Consider the following 21,001-nt stretch of genomic DNA (forward strand, 5'->3'; position numbering starts at 1 on the left):
TCACCTACCTTCCCCCCTATCCTTCCCTATGGTTTGTCTGTGAAGGGGCCCCAGCATTAATTGCCCTGCGGTCGGATTCCCTCCCTCCGCTTTTTGATATCGTTGGCAAAAGGAAAAAAACAAGCCTATAGAGAAGCCTGTTGTGAGTCTCTGTTCACCACTGACATATTTCACGAAATCCAATTATAGAAGGCACTATCTGTTACAATCGCATAAGTCCTGGGGTTAATTAACTAAGTAGAATTTGAATCCGGAGTCCCATTAAACTAAGGACATACAAATAATAATAATCCATCTATTAAAGTTACAAATAGTTGCTAGTTTGAATCAATGGTTAAATGTTTTCTGATGTTACTTATGTGCAAATATATATAAGAAATATATTCATTGATTATAATCCTAAAAAATTGCCCTAAAACAGTTTTAGGTGTGAGGATGTTTTCAGCGCACTGCAATTTTTGTTGTCTGCACCGTAAGCATAGCTCATACTACGCGTTTTAAAGATTATGGGATAAAAGCTTGCTATGTCAATGGCAAAGATGGCGAACAGCATGTTAGTTCCTTACTCACGGCTAGCGGCCAGAGCGGTAAAAGGGTATAAATAAACATATAGAGTCATTGTATCCCTAACTATAGGATAAATTGTCCACTTCCAGTGAAATGCTTAATCTTACCTTAGCCCATTCATTATAGCTGATAGTTCCTAGCACTTATATAATGATAAGATTATGAAACTACCTATATATATATATATATATATATATATATCAAATTGAGTAACGGAGGGGAAGCAATCGCTATGAGCTTTTACTAAGACAAAAGGTGACCAACCGGTTGGCTTCTAGGCTAGTACTGGTATGGTCTTTGAATATATCAAATATATGGTGCAGACCCTTATATAGAATAAATGAGTTTACATAGAAAGAATAAATCCTGGAAAGAAAATACAAAAGACCAGGATGAAAGACAGGGAATTCAGCACTCTTTTCCAAAATTAAACTAAAGCTCAAAACCTTATTCAAAATGTGTCAACCTCCAAGGCTTGTGTAGCTGTAAAGGAGAGAACTCTCTGGCACTTACTGTAAATTACATACATATATACAAAGATAGAAAAACGCAAAAAGACCCAATTGGTAGATATGATCTCTTTATATGAATATCAAATAGCATAAAAAATACAACATATTATGTTACAAACCTGACCGGTCAGGGGATAGTGTCTATACCAAAACAGAAATTATAAACATGATATGTGGTTATTTTCACAGGCCTGTGGAGCCATGTGTATAAACTGCAGGATAAGAATGGGGGACAATAAATTGACTACTACACCCTACTGCTTGCGGCACCTTAGTATGTAAGGCTATATGCCGGGCAGATTACTATATGGGATCTAAGTAGTTACAGTTAGTGTGCCCCAACACCTATGCAGAAATAATGATGTTCTTAAAGACTGATAGCACATATACATGTAACTATAAGATATATTTGTGGGGGACTGAAATACAAGCTACTACACCCAGCTGCTTACGGCACCTTATAGGGTTAAGGCAAAATGCCGGGCAGGTATATGAATGGGATCTAAGTAGGTTGTGGTGCCGTGCCCCAAAATATGTACAAATATCTTATTGTCATGCAAACAAACAATTTAGCACAGTAGTATACAGCCAGCCTCGCTGAGTAATTGTTTTGAGGTAGCTACTCTTGCTATCGAGTGAGAATGTCCCTTTGGAGAAAGGTTATGCAAGCTGAGAAGTTAGCCATGAAGCAAATACAAATAAATGCAGAAAGCACAAGGTTTTGCCTCCGTGTTGTGTGGTATTAGTAAGCTTCAAGCGCATATTAGTAGCATTCCTTCAGGGAGTGTTTAAAGTATACTCTCTCAACAGGGTATCATCATCCAAGACAGTCAGTAGGCAGCCTATTAATCAGGCAGTGACAAGGTAATATACGACCTGTTTCCTTTAAAGTTGTTTCTGTGACTGACTCTTAGGAGATGAGCCTCATTGGGTGTTCAGGAACTCCATTCTGGAAATCCGACAGGTATGTTTGTTTGCAGCGTGTCTGTTCCGTGTATTCGACACCTATCACATGCTCCGGTCAGCTTGTCCAATGCCGACGCGCGTTTCACCCGCTAGGTGTGTCGGGCTTCGTCAGGGCGTGATCATCTGTCTTTCATCCTGGTCTTTTGTATTTTCTTTCCAGAATTTATTCTTTCTATGTAAACTCATTTATATATATATATATATATATATATATATATATATATACAGGGAGTGCAGAATTATTAGGCAAATGAGTATTTTGACCACATCATCCTCTTTATGCATGTTGTCTTACTCCAAGCTGTATAGGCTTGAAAGCCTACTACCAATTAAGCATATTAGGTGATGTGCATCTCTGTAATGAGAAGGGGTGTGGTCTAATGACATCAACACCCTATATTAGGTGTGCATAATTATTAGGCAACTTCCTTTCCTTTGGCAAAATGGGTCAAAAGAAGGACTTGACAGGCTCAGAAAAGTCAAAAATAGTGAGATATCTTGCAGAGGGATGCAGCACTCTTAAAATTGCAAAGCTTCTGAAGCGTGATCATCGAACAATCAAGCGTTTCATTCAAAATAGTCAACAGGGTCGCAAGAAGCGTGTGGAAAAACCAAGGCGCAAAATAACTGCCAATGAACTGAGAAAAGTCAAGCGTGCAGCTGCCAAGATGCCACTTGCCACCAGTTTGGCCATATTTCAGAGCTGCAACATCACTGGAGTGCCCAAAAGCACAAGGTGTGCAATACTCAGAGACATGGCCAAGGTAAGAAAGGCTGAAAGACGACCACCACTGAACAAGACACACAAGCTGAAACGTCAAGACTGGGCCAAGAAATATCTCAAGACTGATTTTTCTAAGGTTTTATGGACTGATGAAATGAGAGTGAGTCTTGATGGGCCAGATGGATGGGCCCGTGGCTGGATTGGTAAAGGGCAGAGAGCTCCAGTCCGACTCAGACGCCAGCAAGGTGGAGGTGGAGTACTGGTTTGGGCTGGTATCATCAAAGATGAGCTTGTGGGGCCTTTTCGGGTTGAGGATGGAGTCAAGCTCAACTCCCAGTCCTACTGCCAGTTTCTGGAAGACTCCTTCTTCAAGCAGTGGTACAGGAAGAAGTCTGCATCCTTCAAGAAAAACATGATTTTCATGCAGGACAATGCTCCATCACACGCGTCCAAGTACTCCACAGCGTGGCTGGCAAGAAAGGGTATAAAAGAAGAAAATCTAATGACATGGCCTCCTTGTTCACCTGATCTGAACCCCATTGAGAACCTGTGGTCCATCATCAAATGTGAGATTTACAAGGAGGGAAAACAGTACACCTCTCTGAACAGTGTCTGGGAGGCTGTGGTTGCTGCTGCACGCAATGTTGATGGTGAACAGATCAAAACACTGACAGAATCCATGGATGGCAGGCTTTTGAGTGTCCTTGCAAAGAAAGGTGGCTATATTGGTCACTGATTTGTTTTTGTTTTGTTTTTGAATGTCAGAAATGTATATTTGTGAATGTTGAGATGTTATATTGGTTTCACTGGTAAAAATAAATAATTGAAATGGGTATATATTTGTTTTTTGTTAAGTTGCCTAATAATTATGCACAGTAATAGTCACCTTCATACACAGATATCCCCCTAAAATAGCTATAACTAAAAACAAACTAAAAACTACTTCCAAAAATATTCAGCTTTGATATTAATGAGTTTTTTGGGTTCATTGAGAACATAATTGTTGTTCAATAATAAAATTAATCCTCAAAAATACAACTTGCCTAATAATTCTGCACTCCCTGTATATATATATATATATATATATATATATATATATACCTATATATTTCTATATACACAACTTGCAATAAAGTTACCAGGCATGTTCCATCCCTTCATTGGGTCCCTTCCCTATGCTTACAACTTAATCTGTAGCGCCTTCCTACAACAACTTATACAGCAGGAACACAAAATATTCTTAAATAGACCAAAAACAATACAGGACACATTTAGTTATCTAATTGTTCAGTTATTAAAATGATATATTAATCGTTAGGTTGTGGCTCCTCAATTAGACTTCTTTACAATATATAAGTTCAATAACCGTTTTCCTCTTTTCTATGATCCCTTTCCATATATCCCCTATTATATGATATTATACTATACTATAGACCCAAGAGTGGTCAACATTGTTTTAGGTTGGGATTAAAATGAGGAGAGATTTCTGGGATATACAAATATGTTTTTAAATATTGATTGTACTCATATTTACAATGTAATCCCTCGTATACTGCTACTTTGTAATGAACAATTCCTCAATAAAATATAAAAAAAATTAAAAAAAGTTATATTATAATAAACACAAAGGGCTAGATTATAAATGTAGCGCTATTGTTAGAGTGCAGGACGCGATAAGCAATATCACAACCGCGCTAACTAGTGCTCATATTACAAGTTGAAAGTAAATAGGTGCTCTCGAGCGCAAACAAAATTAGGTTAGCAGGTTAGCTTGAGTGAAGACCTTGGGGCCGATTTATCAATGTATGGCCGACATGATATGCTGTAGCTTATAAAGTCCGACAGACGCTGTCGGCATTTAACATTGCACAAGCAGTTCTGGTGAACTGCTTGTGCAATGCCGCCCCCTGCAGATTTGCGGCCAATCGGCCGCTAGTAGGGGTGTCAAGCAACCCGATTGTATAGGATCGGGTAGATTGATGTCCGCAGCCTCAGAGTCAGCGGACCAGTTAAGGAGCACCGGTCTTAAGACCGCTGCTTCATAACTGTTGTTTCCGGCAAGCCTGAAGGCTCACACGGAAACAGGGGCAATTTGGCCCTTGATAAATCAGCTTCTTGTGTAAAGTTTAACGGTTCAAAGTTTATTTTAATGTATTTAAGTTGTGTTTGGTGAAAAGTTCTAAAAAAAAAGAAGAGAGAGAGGCACCTAATAGTGCATTAATGTAAAAAGTCCAAGATATGATCCTCCAATAGGCAAACCCTTCCGATAACGGATCCAAGGACAGTGGCAGCACTCCCAAATGGTAGATAATATGAAAAGTTCTAAAAAAAACAGAAGAGAGAGAGGCACCTAATAGTGCATTAATGTAGATTACTTTGAACAATCAGAAGGACAGACAAGTGGCAACTCAGGGATAGGGGAAGCACACACAGTGCTATACACAGCAGGCCTAGACCTCTAAGTCGCTCAACAGACTTACTCCTGGCGGCACTCGATCAGTCATGTGAGCGGACTTCTGCAAATCACTAAGAATCTCGCTGGCTGTGTCAGGAGGAGTATCCGGCAGAATGGACCAGTCCAGATGCCCAAAAGGAATACGAAAGGCGTCCGTGAAGAGGCACAGGTCACAAACTCAAGGCAGAACGCGATTGTCGAATAAATGTTTTTATTAAAACAGTTAAGAACAGCAACGCGTTTCTCAGCTAGATATGCCTTTTCATCAGGCTGTAAGTTTAAAACCCCACGCTCATATAAAAAACCCTCTTTCAACCAATCACTACTGCGATTCAAAACCGCCCAACTCCAAATGGCCTGCCTCTAACATATTGTATATACTACAGACAGCTGCTGGAAAGTGATACAGCAAACAATTGCAAAAGATTAACAATTATCAAAAAAGAACAGTTACATAATCACTGACAAGCTTGCCAGCATAATCTATAGATCCATATCTTGCAATATCTAGACAATGTCCACAAATAGTGATGAGGACATAGACCATAATAATCCTAGAACCTCTCAAAAATATTGGCCAAGCATTGCAAAACCACGGATCCGATAGATATCATATACAGTGCAAATAGGCATAAAATCATACATAAACATATTTCTACAAAGTCTATCAATTTCAAAGCCACATCATGAAATGATCATATGAATCGCACGTTCAGGAAAAAACTGGACTATTTAAAGTGTTTCACTAACAGCAATAGGTAAGTTATAGATGTTGTGGACAAATCTATATAGATAGTAAACCATACCTAATCTAAATCAGATGTATACAAAGTTCTCAATTGGATCCAGTAGGTTCTCTCTTTGCCTCAACCTATATAATCTGTTATATATAGTGAATAGTGAGAGAAATCTCATTTATATAACAGATTCTATAGGTTGAGGCAAAGAGAGACCTACTGGAACCACAAATTGAGAACTTTGTATACATCTGGTCTCAATATGAACGTGGATCTGGCAGCGTTGCATTGATGCAGCATATATAATCAAGTTTAATATACATTCACTTTATTAGTTTATCAGTATATATTGAGTAGAATACTTTTAATTATTGATATTCATTTAATTAATATATTATTTTTGATTATTAGAGACCCTTTTTGGATATACAATACTGTATCTTATCCCTATATATTGTTCATCTCAGATAGATAGCACACACGCATAACTTGTATCACATGATCATATATGATCATATATACAGTGGGACCTCGGTTTACGAATTTAATTCGTTCTCCAGGACGTTTCGTATTGCGAAAAAATCGTAAACCGAAACACGGTTTCCCATAGGAATGCATTGAAAACCAATTAATGCGTTCCGGAGGTGAGAAAAAAGTCAAATAAAGGCTCCAAAAACTGCTGCAAAAGGCTCCAAAAGGCTCCAAAACCTGCTGCAAATGGCTCCAATGGCTCCAAAAGGCTCCACAACTTGCTGCAAATGGCTCCAAAAGGCTCAACAACTTGCTGCAAATGGCTCCAAAAGGCTCAACAACTTGCTGCAAAATGGCTCCAAAACCTCTCCAACACCTCCACACTGCTACCCACACTTCAGTACTTCAGTATGCAGGGGCCACAGGGGCCACTTGTTTCGTATTGCGAAAAAAATTCGTAAACCGAGGGGGCAAACCGGGACATTTGTTTCGTATTGCGAAAAAAAATCGTAAACCGAGGCAATTTTTTTTCAGATTTTGCTTTCGTAAACCGAAATTTCGGATACTGAGTCGTTCGTTAACCGAGGTCCCACTGTATAGTATTATTTTTCATATTATATATTTTATATTAGTATTTACACAGCATTTATCAATGTATTTAACAAGCACAAGTGCTTATGGTAATCACTTTTTTATAGTGTTTAATTTCCATAGTATATACATATACTTTTACAATTTTTATACTTGTATTTATGCATATAACACCCCCTCATGCATATCACTAGCATAGGGATTTATGGCTAGCACTTTTTTGTAGTAATACATTTATCCAGTATTTGATCACATCAGTGATGGGTATGCAATATAGATATTTACATAACAATTCATAGATTTGTTATATGGATACCCAAATCTACCTCTCTGCACCAGAACGATCTCCTTCCTTGCTAACTCGTGTCACTAACTGTCTCTCTCATATCTCATCTTGGATGTCCTCTCACTACCTCAAGCTAAATCTCTCCAAAACTAGGCTCCTTATTTTCCCCCCTTCTTCCAAGATCTCCACCCCCCATGTCTCTATAACTGTTGAAAACTCCATCATTACCCCAACCTCACATGCCCGATGTCTTGGGGTCACACTTGACACAGATCTTTCTTTTACTCCTCACATTCAGTCCTTGGCTAAAGCCTGCCGCTTCCACCTTAAAAACATTGCTAAAATTAGACATTTCCTTATGCAAGGCACAACAAAGATTTTAATTTACTCTCTCATCCTTTCCCGCCTCGACTACTGCAACTCTATCCTCTCTGGTCTCCCTAGCTGCCGCCTAGCTCTTTTACAATCCATAATGAATGCCTCTGCCAGGCTCATCTTCCTTGCACATCGCTCTTCATCTGCCGCACCTCTCTGCCAATCCCTTCATTGGCTTCCTCTTGCCTCCAGGATTAAACGCAAAATTCTCACTCTGACACACAAAGCCCTCAATTGTACTGCTCCCCCCTACATCTCAGACCTTGTCTCCAGATACTCTCCCTCCCGTCCCCTTCGCTCTGCTCATGATCTCCTACTCTCTTCCTCTCTTGTTACCTCCTCTCATTCCCGTCTACAAGATTTCTCAAGACTGGCTCCCATCTTATAGAACTCTCTGCCTCGCTCCACAAGAATCTCCCCTAGTTTTAAAAGCTTCAAGTGCTCCCTGAAGACTCTACTATTCAGGGACTATTAAAACCTACACTAACCTTCCTATCTCCACTGCTATCCCCTAAAACCAAAAAAGCATGTAAGCCTATGAGCCCAGCTGTTTGTAGTTCACCTTCATAAGAGCCGACTACAACAGTGCAACTCTCGGCAGGACCCTCTCTCCTCATTTGATCCCTGTAATCTGTTTTTTAATATACCACCCATGTTCATAGCGCTGCGGAACCTGTTGGCGCTCTACAAATACCTGATAATAATAAAAAAAATGGATATTAGTATTCATTTTAGTTTTTAGGTTTAGATTAGGTATGGTCCACTATCTGTATGGATTTGTCCACAATATCTATGACTTACCTATTGCTGCTAGTGAAACACTTCAAATAGTCCAGTTTTTTCCTGAACGTGAGATTCATATGACCGTTATCATGATGTGGTTTTGAAATTTAGACTTTGTAGAAATATGTTTATGTATAATTTTTTTGGCATATTTGCACTCTATATGATATCTATCGGATCCATGGTTTTGCAATGCTTGGCCAATATTTTTGATAGGTACTAGGATTATTACGGTCTAGGTCCTCACCACTATTTGTGGACATTGTCCAGATATTGCAAGATATAGATCTATAGATTATGCTGGCAAGCTTGCCAGAGATTATGTAACTGTTATTTTTTGATAATTGTTAATCTTTTGCAATTGTTTGTTGTATCACTTTCCCGCAGCTGTCTGTAGTATATACACAACATGTTATAGGCGGGCCATTTGGAAGTGGGCGTTTTTTGAATCGCAGTAGTGATTGGTTGAAAAAGGGTTTTTATATGAGCGTGGGGTTTTTAAACTTACAGCCTGATGAAACGGCATATCTATCCGAGAAACGCGTTGCTGTTCTTATCTGTTTGAATAAAAACTTTTATTCGACATCCCCGCTTTGCCTTGAGTTTGTGACCTGTGCCTCTTCACGGACCGCTTTCATATTCCTTTTGGGCTCCTGACACGGTCGGCAAGATCCTTGGTGATTTGAGGACGTCTGCTCATGTGACTGATCAAGTGCCGCCAAGAGTGAGTCTGCCAAGCAACTTAGAGGTCTCGGCCTGCTGTGTATAGCACTATGTTTGTTTCCCCTATCCGTGAGTTGCCACTTGTCTGTCCTTCTGATTGTTCAAAGTAATCTACATTAATGCACTATTAGGTGCCTCTCTCCTGTTTATTTCAGAACTTTTCATATTATCTACCATTTGGGAGTGCTGCCACTGTCCTTGGATCCGTTATCGGAAGGGTTTGCCTATTGGAGGATCATATCTTGGACTTTTTATTGTTGTTTTCTCTTATCTATTATATGAGCGCACCTCTTAAAGGTCTCCAAACCTTATTGTTCGCAGGATTTTGTTTTGTTTTTACATAAAAATATTAATAAAACATTTTTATAAGGGTTAAAAGGTATATGGTATTGGGCAAGGTATTTGACTGAAAAGGGCTATAATGTCTAAATATGTGTTTATGTGTGTGTGTGTATATATATATATATATATATATATATGTGTGTGTATACATGTGTTTAGACGTGTATATATGTATATACACTTGTATATTCATATATACAGTGCCCTCCACTAATATTGGCACCCAAACATGAGCAAAGAAGTCTGAAAATATGTCTTTATTGTTTAACCCTTTGATTTTTGATTTTTTTAATTACACAAAAATATTTTGCTCTCATGGATATCAAACAATTGCAAACACAACACAGGTTTATAAAAAAATATATATTTGTGTGCCACAATTATTGGCACCCTTTTAGTCAATGCTTTGTGCTGCCTCCCTTGAACATGATAACAGCTCATTGTCCTTTTGGAAGATCCAACCATGGCCCATTTTAAGCTTTCTGGCAGAGGCAGTCAGGTGTTTAATAACTGTTAAAATTTGATAGAGTCCATTATGCCATGTATCCTAACAAAATGTACATGTCCTCTGGCAGAAAAAACAGCTGCAAAACATTAAAGAACCAACATCATATTTAACCTTGGACAAGAGGTACTTTTCCATATGGCTACCTCTCTGTGTGCGCCAAACCACCTCTGGTGTTTAATGCCAAAAAGCTCTATTTTGGTTTCATCTCACAATAGAACCTGATCCCATTTGAAGTTCCAGTAGTGTCTGGCAAACTGAAGTTGCTCGAGTTTGTTTTTGGATGAGAGTAGAGGCTTTTTTCTTGAAACCCTTCCAAACTTGTGGTGATGTAGGTGGCGCCGGATTGTAGTTTTGGAGACTTTCTGACCCCAAGAGGCAACTAAGTTTTGCAATTCACAAACTGTGATCCTTAGATATTTTTGCCTCTTGAACCATCCTCTTCACAGTGCGTTGAGACAATATAGACACACGTCCTCTTCCAGGTTGATTGATAATGTTTCCAGTTGACTGGAACTTCTTAATTATTGCCCTGATGGTGGAAATTACCATTTTCAATGTTTTTGCTATTTTCTTATAGCCACTTCCCATATAAATCTGTATTGTGTTTGCAATTGTTTGATATCCATGAGAGCAGAGTATTTTTGTCTATTTTTTTAACAAAAGATCAAAAGATTAAACAATAAAGGCAATTTTGCACAGCCTTCTTTGCTCATATTTACCAAGGGTGCCAATATTAGTGGAGGGCACTGTATATACACTTTGGATCCCTTTCCACTCAAATACATTTAAACATGAAAAATCTATTTAATCTATTGTAATATTTTTATTATATGTTACGGGAGAAGAAGAAGCTAACAAGGTCACAATATCTGAAGTAAGCATGCATCTGGTTTCACTCGCGCCCTAACTTATTACTTTCAACTTGTAAAATGCATGCTAACCTGTACACATTAAAAGTTTACTTTGAGTGCAGCTAACGCATGAGCGAAAATAATCAGATAGCGCACCACTTGTAATCTGGCCCAAACTCTTTAAACTTCAACCACATGGGAAGCTCATATGGAAATTACCAAAACCTACACATATACTTGCAGTTCATGTAGCATAGTTATTTGCCACATGGTTGCAATACAATATAGCCAAGAACATTTTAAGGCCCTGATATTCAAAGAAAAGGGGCGTGTCAGAGCAATCCTGGTGAGCGGTGATGTCGCTCCCATAGAAATCAATGGGAGCGTGATATCACCACCCACACCGCCGCTCGTTGGCATTTTGCAGCAGAGGAGGGGCCCTATTCAAAGTGTGCCTACGTGGTGCAAACAGTGGACTCACTGAAACTAAAATTTGTTTCCCTGTAGGCACATTTCAAATATTGCCATGGGGACCTAAGATTATTTACACCTACACTAACTAGCTCAGACGATTTAGTCTCAGCAGCTGATAGCTGGCGAGACAAACATGGCCACTACTATCCTCACAACCTGCACCTTTTTTTTTTCTTCAATAAACAGCTACTTCACTCCCAGATGGTTTGGATGATGCAAATTCAGATGCAGAGCAATACCACACATACTCAGAGCTTACCAACGTGCAGCAGCCACTGAGCCGAGACCAATGGGAAGAGATGGGAAGCAGCACCACTCCCTACTCCCAGACCAGTGATGATGAGACCAAACCCCTCAAAACAGGACACAAGGACAAACTGCTTAACTCAGACAAGCAGGAGTTTATCCCTGCAGTGGTGAACCTGGTCACTGCCAACATCAGCAGCAGGGAAGGGGGCAGGAAAGTGCTTGAGACTGTAGAGACTTACTCAGGTAAGTGTAGCTCATTGATTTGATTTTAAATATTTCCTCATGTACTCAGCTTTAAAACCTGCATTTTACCTTTTTTCTAGTTTTACCTTCATTAATGCTCTTGAAGTGATATTGTCTACCTTTTTTTTTTCTTGTGTCGCACAATATTTTCCCTCACTGTCAGCCACAAGCTTCACCCCATTTCTCTTAGAAAGTGCCATACACCTTCACCCTATCTCAATAATTTAACCTCCCACTATCAATAGAGTGCCAGTCTCTCTATTTCCCTCTATGGACACGTCGGGCCAATACTGGTAGGAATATATTTTTATTCATTTTACCATGTTTATATCTCCTAGCAAATATGATTATTTTTAAGAGTAAGGGTTGGTCAGACCCTTTGTTGTCTTAATTTTTAACATTTATCATCCACTTTTACAGCAGTTTTTAACTGTGCATTCCATCCACATATGGTTAAAATCACATATACAGCAGTGTATACCTTCTTATATTAGCCAAATTACCTGTGCATGAATTGGTTGTTGTCAGGTAAGGCTCATATCTTAAGTCTGGGTCTCATGACCCATGGGCCACCTCCATAATCTTTCCATCAGACCTATTGCTTATGGTTCTGTGGTATCTGTAGTTGCAGATCCATCAGACTAGAAGCGCCATTAGCTTTGTCTTGTGGATTACTTACAGCATTATTATGCAATGCAAGTGTCTCTCCTTAACATCCAGAATTGTGTCTAGCATGATAACAACTCTGAAGCTAAAATTTGCTTTTCTAAACTTCTTTGAGGGATCTTGCGGTACTGACAAGACTTCTTATATAATCTAGCCAGAGTGGAGAGCTTTAGATCATTTGGTCCAGTCTTTGGCAGGGTGTATGAGTCTGCAGTCCCAGATCCTGCTCTAGCAAGTCCTTATTTGTGATTAACGGCCTTGGTCTGCTACTTCTAAGGTACTAAGGGCTCCATGAAAAGTATACTCCTGATGAGCTTCTATCACTTTTCCAGGAAACCCTCTGCCTTCCCTTGGGCTACATGTGCCAACTAATCTCAGGAGGATAATGGGGGACATAGGCAGTAGTAATCAGTCAAGGTCATTGGAATCACCTTGCACTGTAGTGGCTACAGAGTGTTAGAAAGCAGACAAAGCGGCACACATTTTGAGCCTCCAATGTTGCAGTCAATAACATGGCTATTTTCAAAGGCTGGTAGAGGGAGGCTTTGTGGTAATTGATCATTTTTGGTGAGGGATGTTGTCATGTGGTGTCTGTAATGGTAATTAATGGAATGTGGAGGATCCTTTATTTTTGATCATTATTATTAAGTTTAGTTTGTCTAGTCACTAATTTAAGGATTATATACCATCTTTCAGCTGTCATTGCCCAAAAGGGGTTCACAGGCAGCTGCATGTACCAAGCATAGAATGCTTTTACTAGAGTGGCGGATGCTGTTATTTGAGATGTAGCAGTGTGTGAGAATCTGCGGTTTTGTGTGTCATGAGTTTGGCAAGCTGCTGTTGATAGCGTCAATTTTCTCAACATGTTTTAAATCTGGCACTGTTAATAATGGCATGCATAGGATATGGCCCCTTCAGGAAATTCCAACCTCCCCAACATGCCTCATTGGGGTAGATTTATCATAGTCTGCATTTATCATTGCACCAGCAGTTCTTGTGAACTGCTGGTGCAATGCCGCCCCCTGCAGATTCACGGCCAATCGGCCACTAGCAGGGGGTGTCAATCAACCCGATCATATTCGATCGGGTTGATTACTGTCCGCAGCCTCAGAGCAGGCGGACAAGTTATGGAGCAGCGGTGGAAAACAGGGGCATCAAGCCCATTCGGAGCTTGATAATTCGGCCCCATTGCCTCAGAATATAAAGAATAAGATTAATCTAAAAGTGGAAATCCAATTTGTAATGGCATGTTGCATTTCTAAAGATTTTCAAATCTAGAAAAATGTGTATATACAGATTTTAATACTATTCAAAAATGCTGTACATTTTGATAGATGTAGAAGGCAACTATTAATATTAACTTTCTTTCTCTCTCTTTCTGTCTCAAGCTTCACAAATAGATGTTCCAAATGTATTCAGTTTTTGGGGAGAGCCACGGCAGGTCACATGCACAGAGCCCCTACAGCACATTTCACTAGTACATAATTCACTGGAGCCCCCACTCAGCCCAGAAGAGCGCCCAGGAGAAGTGGAATCACGTCTAGATCTACTGCAAGTCCAGCTTGATAGGTGGGAGAGAAGTTTACAATATTTTGCTGTTCCACATAATTTTCTAACCTGTTGCTCATGATGTTTCCACTGTTGTAGATATTTTTCACTTTGTTTCCCTAGGTTAGAGACAAGAATGTCATCTGATATCAACATAATCCTCCAACTGCTCCAGAGACAGCTCTCTCAGATTCCACCTGCATACAGCCCTATCTCTGCAAGCTCCCATACTCTGGGCCTCTATCACTCAGCATCCAAGAGTCTGGAACCTGTACAGAGCAGCCCCTCCCTGCCTGCAGACTCCCCTCTCTCTTCTCTCCATGTGAGTAGTACATTGAGATCACATGCTCAAAATGGCAGGTGGGTGGGCTGCAAAACTGCATATAACCTACATTATGGCAGCATATTTGGAATACTGAATACTTGATTATAAATATCACTGGTTAACCTTCTTCTAAAACACAGAACACACAAATATACCAACTGAGAGTCTATACTTTGATAAAGTGATTTATATGAAGGTTTAACTGACATGATTATACACCTTTGCCTGAAATGATTGCTCTATAATTTAGTTAACTACTCCCCTCCATATAGAGGACACATTAAGCTCAGAAACCAGGTACTTACTAATTGAACATTGACTGACTAGTGACTTTGAAAAATTAAATATCAGGTAAATTATTATTACACAAAATTATAGGACAGGAAAAAGTACTGTAGGACACCCTTTCTATGCATATGGAGTGGTAGTTGGATCCTCTGAGCCTGGCATAAAATGTATTAATCTTTCATTTTATTTTATTCAATTTTTTTATTTTAAATTTTGATTTGGTTATACAATGAGCCACTCAGGAATTAACCCTTTCATGTCAGGGCTAAAATGCCTACATCACAACTGTTCCGATGTAGACAAATCGGAAAATTTCAATTATTGGATCGTGTCTGGGGGGCATCCCTACAACCCTAGGAACGCCCTCCAAACCACAATCAAATCCTGACAGCACAGAAGGCTTCAGGACAGCCATTAGCTATGACGTTCTATTCCGTCATAACGGCTTTAAAGCCCAGTCTAATTTGGACGGAATAGAACAGCATAACGGCTTTAAAAGGTTAAAGAGTCACTCAGGTCACCATTAAACTTTCATGATTCAGAAAGAGCACACAATTTAAAAATCTTTCCAGTTTACTTCCATTATCAAATGTTGCACAATCTTTCTAAATGCTAATTTTTGAGGCACCAGCTCCTATTGAGCATGTGCACAAGCTCACAAAGTATATGTATACTAGTGTGTGATTGGCTGATCTCTTTCACATGTTACAGGGGCTGGCAAATGGGAGAAAAAATAAATTTGCCAGAAAAAAAATCTACTGCTTTTGTGAAATTCAGAGTATGGGGCCTATCTATCAAGCTCCGAATGGAGCTTGATGTCCCGTGTTTCTGGCGAGCCTGCAGGCTCGCCAGAAACAGCAGTTATGAAGCAGCGGTCACAAAGACCGCTGCTCCATAACCTGTCCGCCTGCTCTGAGCAGGCGGACAGACATCACCGGAAATCAACCCGATCGAGTACGATCGGGTTGATTGACACCTCCCTGCTGGCGGCCGATTGGCCACGAGTCTGCATGGGGCGGCATTGCACCAGCAGCTCTTGTGAGCTGCTGGTGCAATGCTGAATGCGGAGAGCGTATTGCTCTCTGCATTCAGCGAGGTCTTGCGGACCTTATCCGCACTGTCGGATCAGGTCCGCAAGACCTTTGTTAAATAGAGGCCTAAGACTTATTGCATTGTCTTTGTATTATGCACTTGTTAATTATGCAATTCTACTGTATTTAATGGTCATTTAACATCAGAACTAGGTACATTCCTTGTACATATTTACCATGACAAGTTGCCCCCTAGTCTAATTTGTTGGAATCTGCTTTTTATTTTATTTATTTTTTGTTTGAATGTTTTTTATTTCATTTTTGAAACCGTTTACAAGAGAGAAATGCATTATGGAAGTATCACAAGGTTGCATAACTGACTATGTAGCACCTTAACCTTGATCCCAGTGCCTGGATAATAATATAAGTACACACAAGCCTGGTGCAGAGTAAATTGGCACACATCACAATTCAGACGTAAGCTGTAAAATTTACTTTCTTTCATGTAATTGGCAAGAGTCCATGAGCTAGTGACATATGGGATATACAATCCTACAAGGTGGGGCAAAGTTTCCCAAACCTCAAAATGCCTATAAATACACCCCTCACCACACCCACAATTCAGTTTTACAAACTTTGCCTCCTATGGAGGTGGTGAAGTAAGTTTGTGCTAAGATTTCTATGTTGATATGCGCTTCTCAGCATTTTGAAGCCCGATTCCTCTCAGAGTACAGCGAATGTCAGAGGGATGTGAAGGGAGTATCACCTATTGAATTCTATGGTGTTCCTCACGGGAGATCTATTTAATAGGTTCTCTGTTATCGGTCGTAGAGATTAATCTCCTACCTCCCTTTTCAGATCGACGATATACTCTCATATACCATTACCTCTACTGATAACCGTTTCAGTACTGGTTTGGCTATCTGCTATATGTGGATGGGTGTCTTTCAGTAAGTATGTTTTCATTACTTAAGACACTCTCAGCTATGGTTTGGCACTATATGTATTAATATAAAGTTCTAAATATATGTATTATACTTATATTTGCCCTGAGTCAGGTTTATGTATATTTCCTTTTGCAGACTATCAGTTTCATATTTTGGGGAGAAAAAAAAAACATATTTAGGAAAATATTTTTCTTACCTGCAGTATAGTATTTTTTCAAATTGACTGCTTTCACATTAAATTTTTTCGGGCAAAATTAGGCTTGCAAGGTCGCAAAATTTATTGCGTAATTTTTGGTGCGAAGGTACGTCTGGTGACGCAAATTCATCATTACAGTCGTCTTAGTTGACGCCGAGTTTCCTTGCACAAGGTTGCATCTGCAATGATGCGAGTGTGTCATTTCCGGATGTTGTTAGCGCCAAAAAAAAATAGTTTTGTGTTGTGCGTCATACTTGGTGCCAAATAATTTCATTATTTAAAACCCCATTCCTATATGCCTCTTGCCTTTTTCTATGTCAGAGGGCTATGCTGTTTGCATTTTTTCCCATTCCTGAAACTGCCATATAAAGAAAATTGATAATTTTGCTTTATATGTTGTTTTTTCTCTTACATTTGCAAGATGTCTCAATCTGATCCTGTCTCAGAAACCACTGTTGGAACCCTGCTGCCTGATAACAGCTCTACCAAAGCTAAGTGTATCTGTTGTAAATTTGTGGAGATTATATCTCCAGCTGTGGTATGTAATAGTTGTCATGATAAGCTTTTACATGCAGAAAATGTATCCATCAGTAATAATACAACGCCTGTTGTTCCTTTAACATCTAATGTACATGATATCCCTGTGAATATAAAAGATTTTTATTGCTGATGCGATTCAAAAGGCTTTGTCTGCTATCCCGCCTTCGAATAAATGTAAAAGGTCTTTTAAAACTTCTCATAAAGTTGATGAAATTTCAAATGACTGACAACATACTGAATTATCCTCCTCTGATGAAGATCTATCCGATTCAGAAGATCCTTCCTCAGATATTGACACTGACAAATCTACGTATTTATTTAAAATGGAGTATATTCGTTCCTTGTTAAAAGAGGTGTTGATTACATTGGATATTGAGGAAACTAGTCCTCTTGATACCAAAACTAGTAAGCGTTTAAATTCTGTGTATAAACCTCCTGTGGTTACTCCAGAGGTTTTTCCAGTTCCTGATGCTATTTCTGATATGATTTCTAAGGAATGGAATAGGCCTGGTACTTCTTTTATCCCTTCTTCAAGGTTTAAAAAATTGTATCCTAAAGAATATTTTGTAAAATGGGACTCACACACTATTTCTTGGTGGGGTAGGATAGCCGCTATTAAAATGAATCTCTTACCAAAACTGACTTACCTTTTCCGATGTCTACCTCTCCCTATTCCCAAGAGCATAATTTCACAGTTCCAACGACTGTGCAATAATTTTATTTGGAGATGTAAGCGCCCTAGAGTAGCGATGAAAATCATGACATATCCAATACTAGCTGGCGGAGCAGCAGCTCCCAATATAACGGTTTATCATGAAGCTTCTAGGTTGGCTCATATCACGGCCTGGGGGCTGGAGTCTTCTGAAAGTAGGTGGGCAGAGCTTGAACAGGCGTCTCTACCAAAGGGACTTAACCTACGGGATCTTATCTGGATCCCAAAACATTCCAGGAAACCAGAGCTTAGTCTAAACTACATCATAGCCACTAACCTAAAGTTTTGGGATAAAATTCACCATAGGAATGCTATAGCCCCACATCCCTCCCCGACTCACTCTATCGCCGGCCTTTTGGGAGCCTTAACAGATTCACATCCCCAGGAGTGGAAGGCACTACAGATTCGAAGTGTAGAGGACTTGATCTCGGATACAGGTCTACTCTCAGTCACGCTTTTTCAAAGCAGATTTTCCCCTTCACCCCTGATGAGTTTCGAGTTCTTTCGATTACGAAACTTTCTGCGTGTGTGGGGTTTTACCTCGGGACCTCTAAGACCCCGAACTTTGTGGGAGAAACTTTGGGACGCAAAATATCTCGCCCCAAGGGTATTCTCTCTGGCCTACTCCGCCCTCATACAAGCACCTATATATAACAAATCTTTCTATATCGTGCATTGGGAAGGTGCTCTGCACTTCAACTCTTCTGAAGAAGAGTGGAGATTTGCAACCCTGTTAACAAAAAATGCGGTTCATAGTACTACCTATTTTGAACTTTATTTTAAGATCCTGACACAATGGCATTACACTCCCTTACGCCTATTTCAGATCTCCAAAACAAACTCCTCTATGTGCTGGAGGGGATGCGGCAAAGTGGGATCCCCTGCCCATATGTGGTGGGAGTGTCCTAAGATTCAGAGAATTTGGACCAGGGCATTCTATTACTGCACCAAACTAGGTCTGGTGGAATCTAATCGGCCAGCTGCGGCACTATTCCATCTATTCTCTGACAAGATAACTCGACACTTAAAATACCTGTGCATCTATATTTTCATGTCTGTTAAACTAAATATCGCCAGGACATGGCTCCAACCTAAGGGCCCTAGGTGGAACCAGATTAAGTCTACAATGGTGCATATTGAAACTATGGAATGCGCGGTCTTTGCAGCTAACAACAAAATCCCGATTCACTGTCTATGCTGGGAAGCTTGGCGACAATGCTTAGAAGGTGAGATTGTCACATGCTAACTCTGCCTTATGTTTTAAGTAACAGGACTTTAGATGACACCAGACATTGGGTGTGGAAACTGATCGCCGGTGGGTTCTCCTGTAGAGATTTAGTGTCTTTGGGACACTTAGAACCAGAGACGGGGAGTCACTCTCCTACCTGCCCTCCTCATTCTTTACCTCCCTTCCCCCCCCCCCCTTTTTTTTTTTTTTTTTTTTTTCTCTCTCTCTTTCTTCCCTTCTTCTCTCTTCTTCTCTCTCTCTTCCTCCTCTTTCCCTCCCCCTCTTTCCTAAAAATATGTGGTATACTTTTGGTGAGCTACTTTTTCTCTTGTTTGATATCAATAATCAATAACCAACTAGTTAATTCATGTTTATATTATAAAGTGTTGTTTATTGACTGTTAATGAACCATTATGTTTAGTGCTACAAAAGTAAAAAATTATATGAGGTTTGTTTTATGTTGGAACTCTATTTATGTTTTCATATTGTCTAACATTATTCTGCCATTGGAAACTACTGTACAATATGCTACTGGTGACCTGTACCAGATAACTACTAGGCTTTTACTGTATAATGATGTCTCTCGTTGTTATAGGAGTTTCGTCTCTTATTATATTTGTATGTTATTTTACCATAAACCTCAATAAAAACCATTTAAACAAAAAAAAAAAAAAATTGTATCCTTTGCCAGCAGCTAGATTAGAGTTTTGGGAAAATATCCCCAAAGTTGATGGGGCTATTTCTACTCCTGCCAAACGTACTACTATTCCTATGGAAGATAGTACTTCCTTTAAAGACCCTTTAGATAGGAAACTGGAATCTTATCTAAGGAAAACTTATTTATATTCTGACTATCTTCATTTCTATGGCTGATGTTGCAGCTGCATCAACGTTTTGGTTGGAAAGTTTAGCGCAACAGGAAATGGATCGCTTGCTTCAACATGCTAATCATTTTATCTGTGATGCCATTTTTGATATCATCAAAATTGATGTTAAATCTATGTCTTTAGCTATTTTAGCTAGAAGAGCTTTGTGGCTCAAATATTGGAATGCTGACATGGTATCTAAGTCTAAATTACTATCTCTTTCTTTCCAAGGTAATAATTTATTTGGTTCTCAGTTGGATTTGATTATTTCAACTGTCACTGGGGGCAAGGGAGTTTTTTTGCCTCAGGATAAAAGACCTAAGGGTAAATCTAAAGCTTCTAACCGTTTTCGTTCCTTTCAAAAAAATAAGGAACAGAAACCTAATCCTTCCCCCAAAGAGTCTGGTTCCAATTGGAAACCTTCTTCAAGTTGGAGTAAATCCAAACCATTTAAGAAACCAAAGCCAGTCCCCAAGTCTGCATGAAGGTGCGGCCCTCATTCCAGCTCAGCTGGTAGGGGGCAGATTAAGATTCTTCCAAGACATTTGCCTTATTCTAATGGTTCCTTTGTTGAAGAGCAGTAAGGCACTGGGAGAGAGCTGCTGTTTGGTGGCATGCTCCCTTTCATGCTGTGCCTGCTTGTAAATTATGAAGACAATAGTGCACACCCGAGGGGGGGGGGTCACATGCACATTCAGGGGGTCACGTGCATGCTCACATGCACACACAATAGGTAAAGAAAATGCAAATAGGCTAATCTTGGATTGGAAGACAAAACTTGTCACTCACAGTGAGCC

General features: G+C 39.6%; 1 protein-coding gene across 1 annotated transcript in view; it reads left to right on the plus strand.

The window, feature by feature from the left end:
• KCNH6 (potassium voltage-gated channel subfamily H member 6) overlaps nt 1–21,001 on the plus strand; it is a 730,996-nt gene that overhangs the window by 697,386 nt on the left and 12,609 nt on the right. Inside the window, exons 11-13 of the mRNA XM_053699785.1 lie at nt 11,552–11,857; nt 13,912–14,092; nt 14,195–14,393. Coding sequence (XP_053555760.1) covers nt 11,552–11,857; nt 13,912–14,092; nt 14,195–14,393 — 686 coding nt within the window. The remainder of the gene's footprint in view (nt 1–11,551; nt 11,858–13,911; nt 14,093–14,194; nt 14,394–21,001) is intronic.

This window comes from Bombina bombina, chromosome 1, assembly GCF_027579735.1.
Source record: "Bombina bombina isolate aBomBom1 chromosome 1, aBomBom1.pri, whole genome shotgun sequence".
Taxonomy (NCBI): domain Eukaryota; kingdom Metazoa; phylum Chordata; class Amphibia; order Anura; family Bombinatoridae; genus Bombina; species Bombina bombina.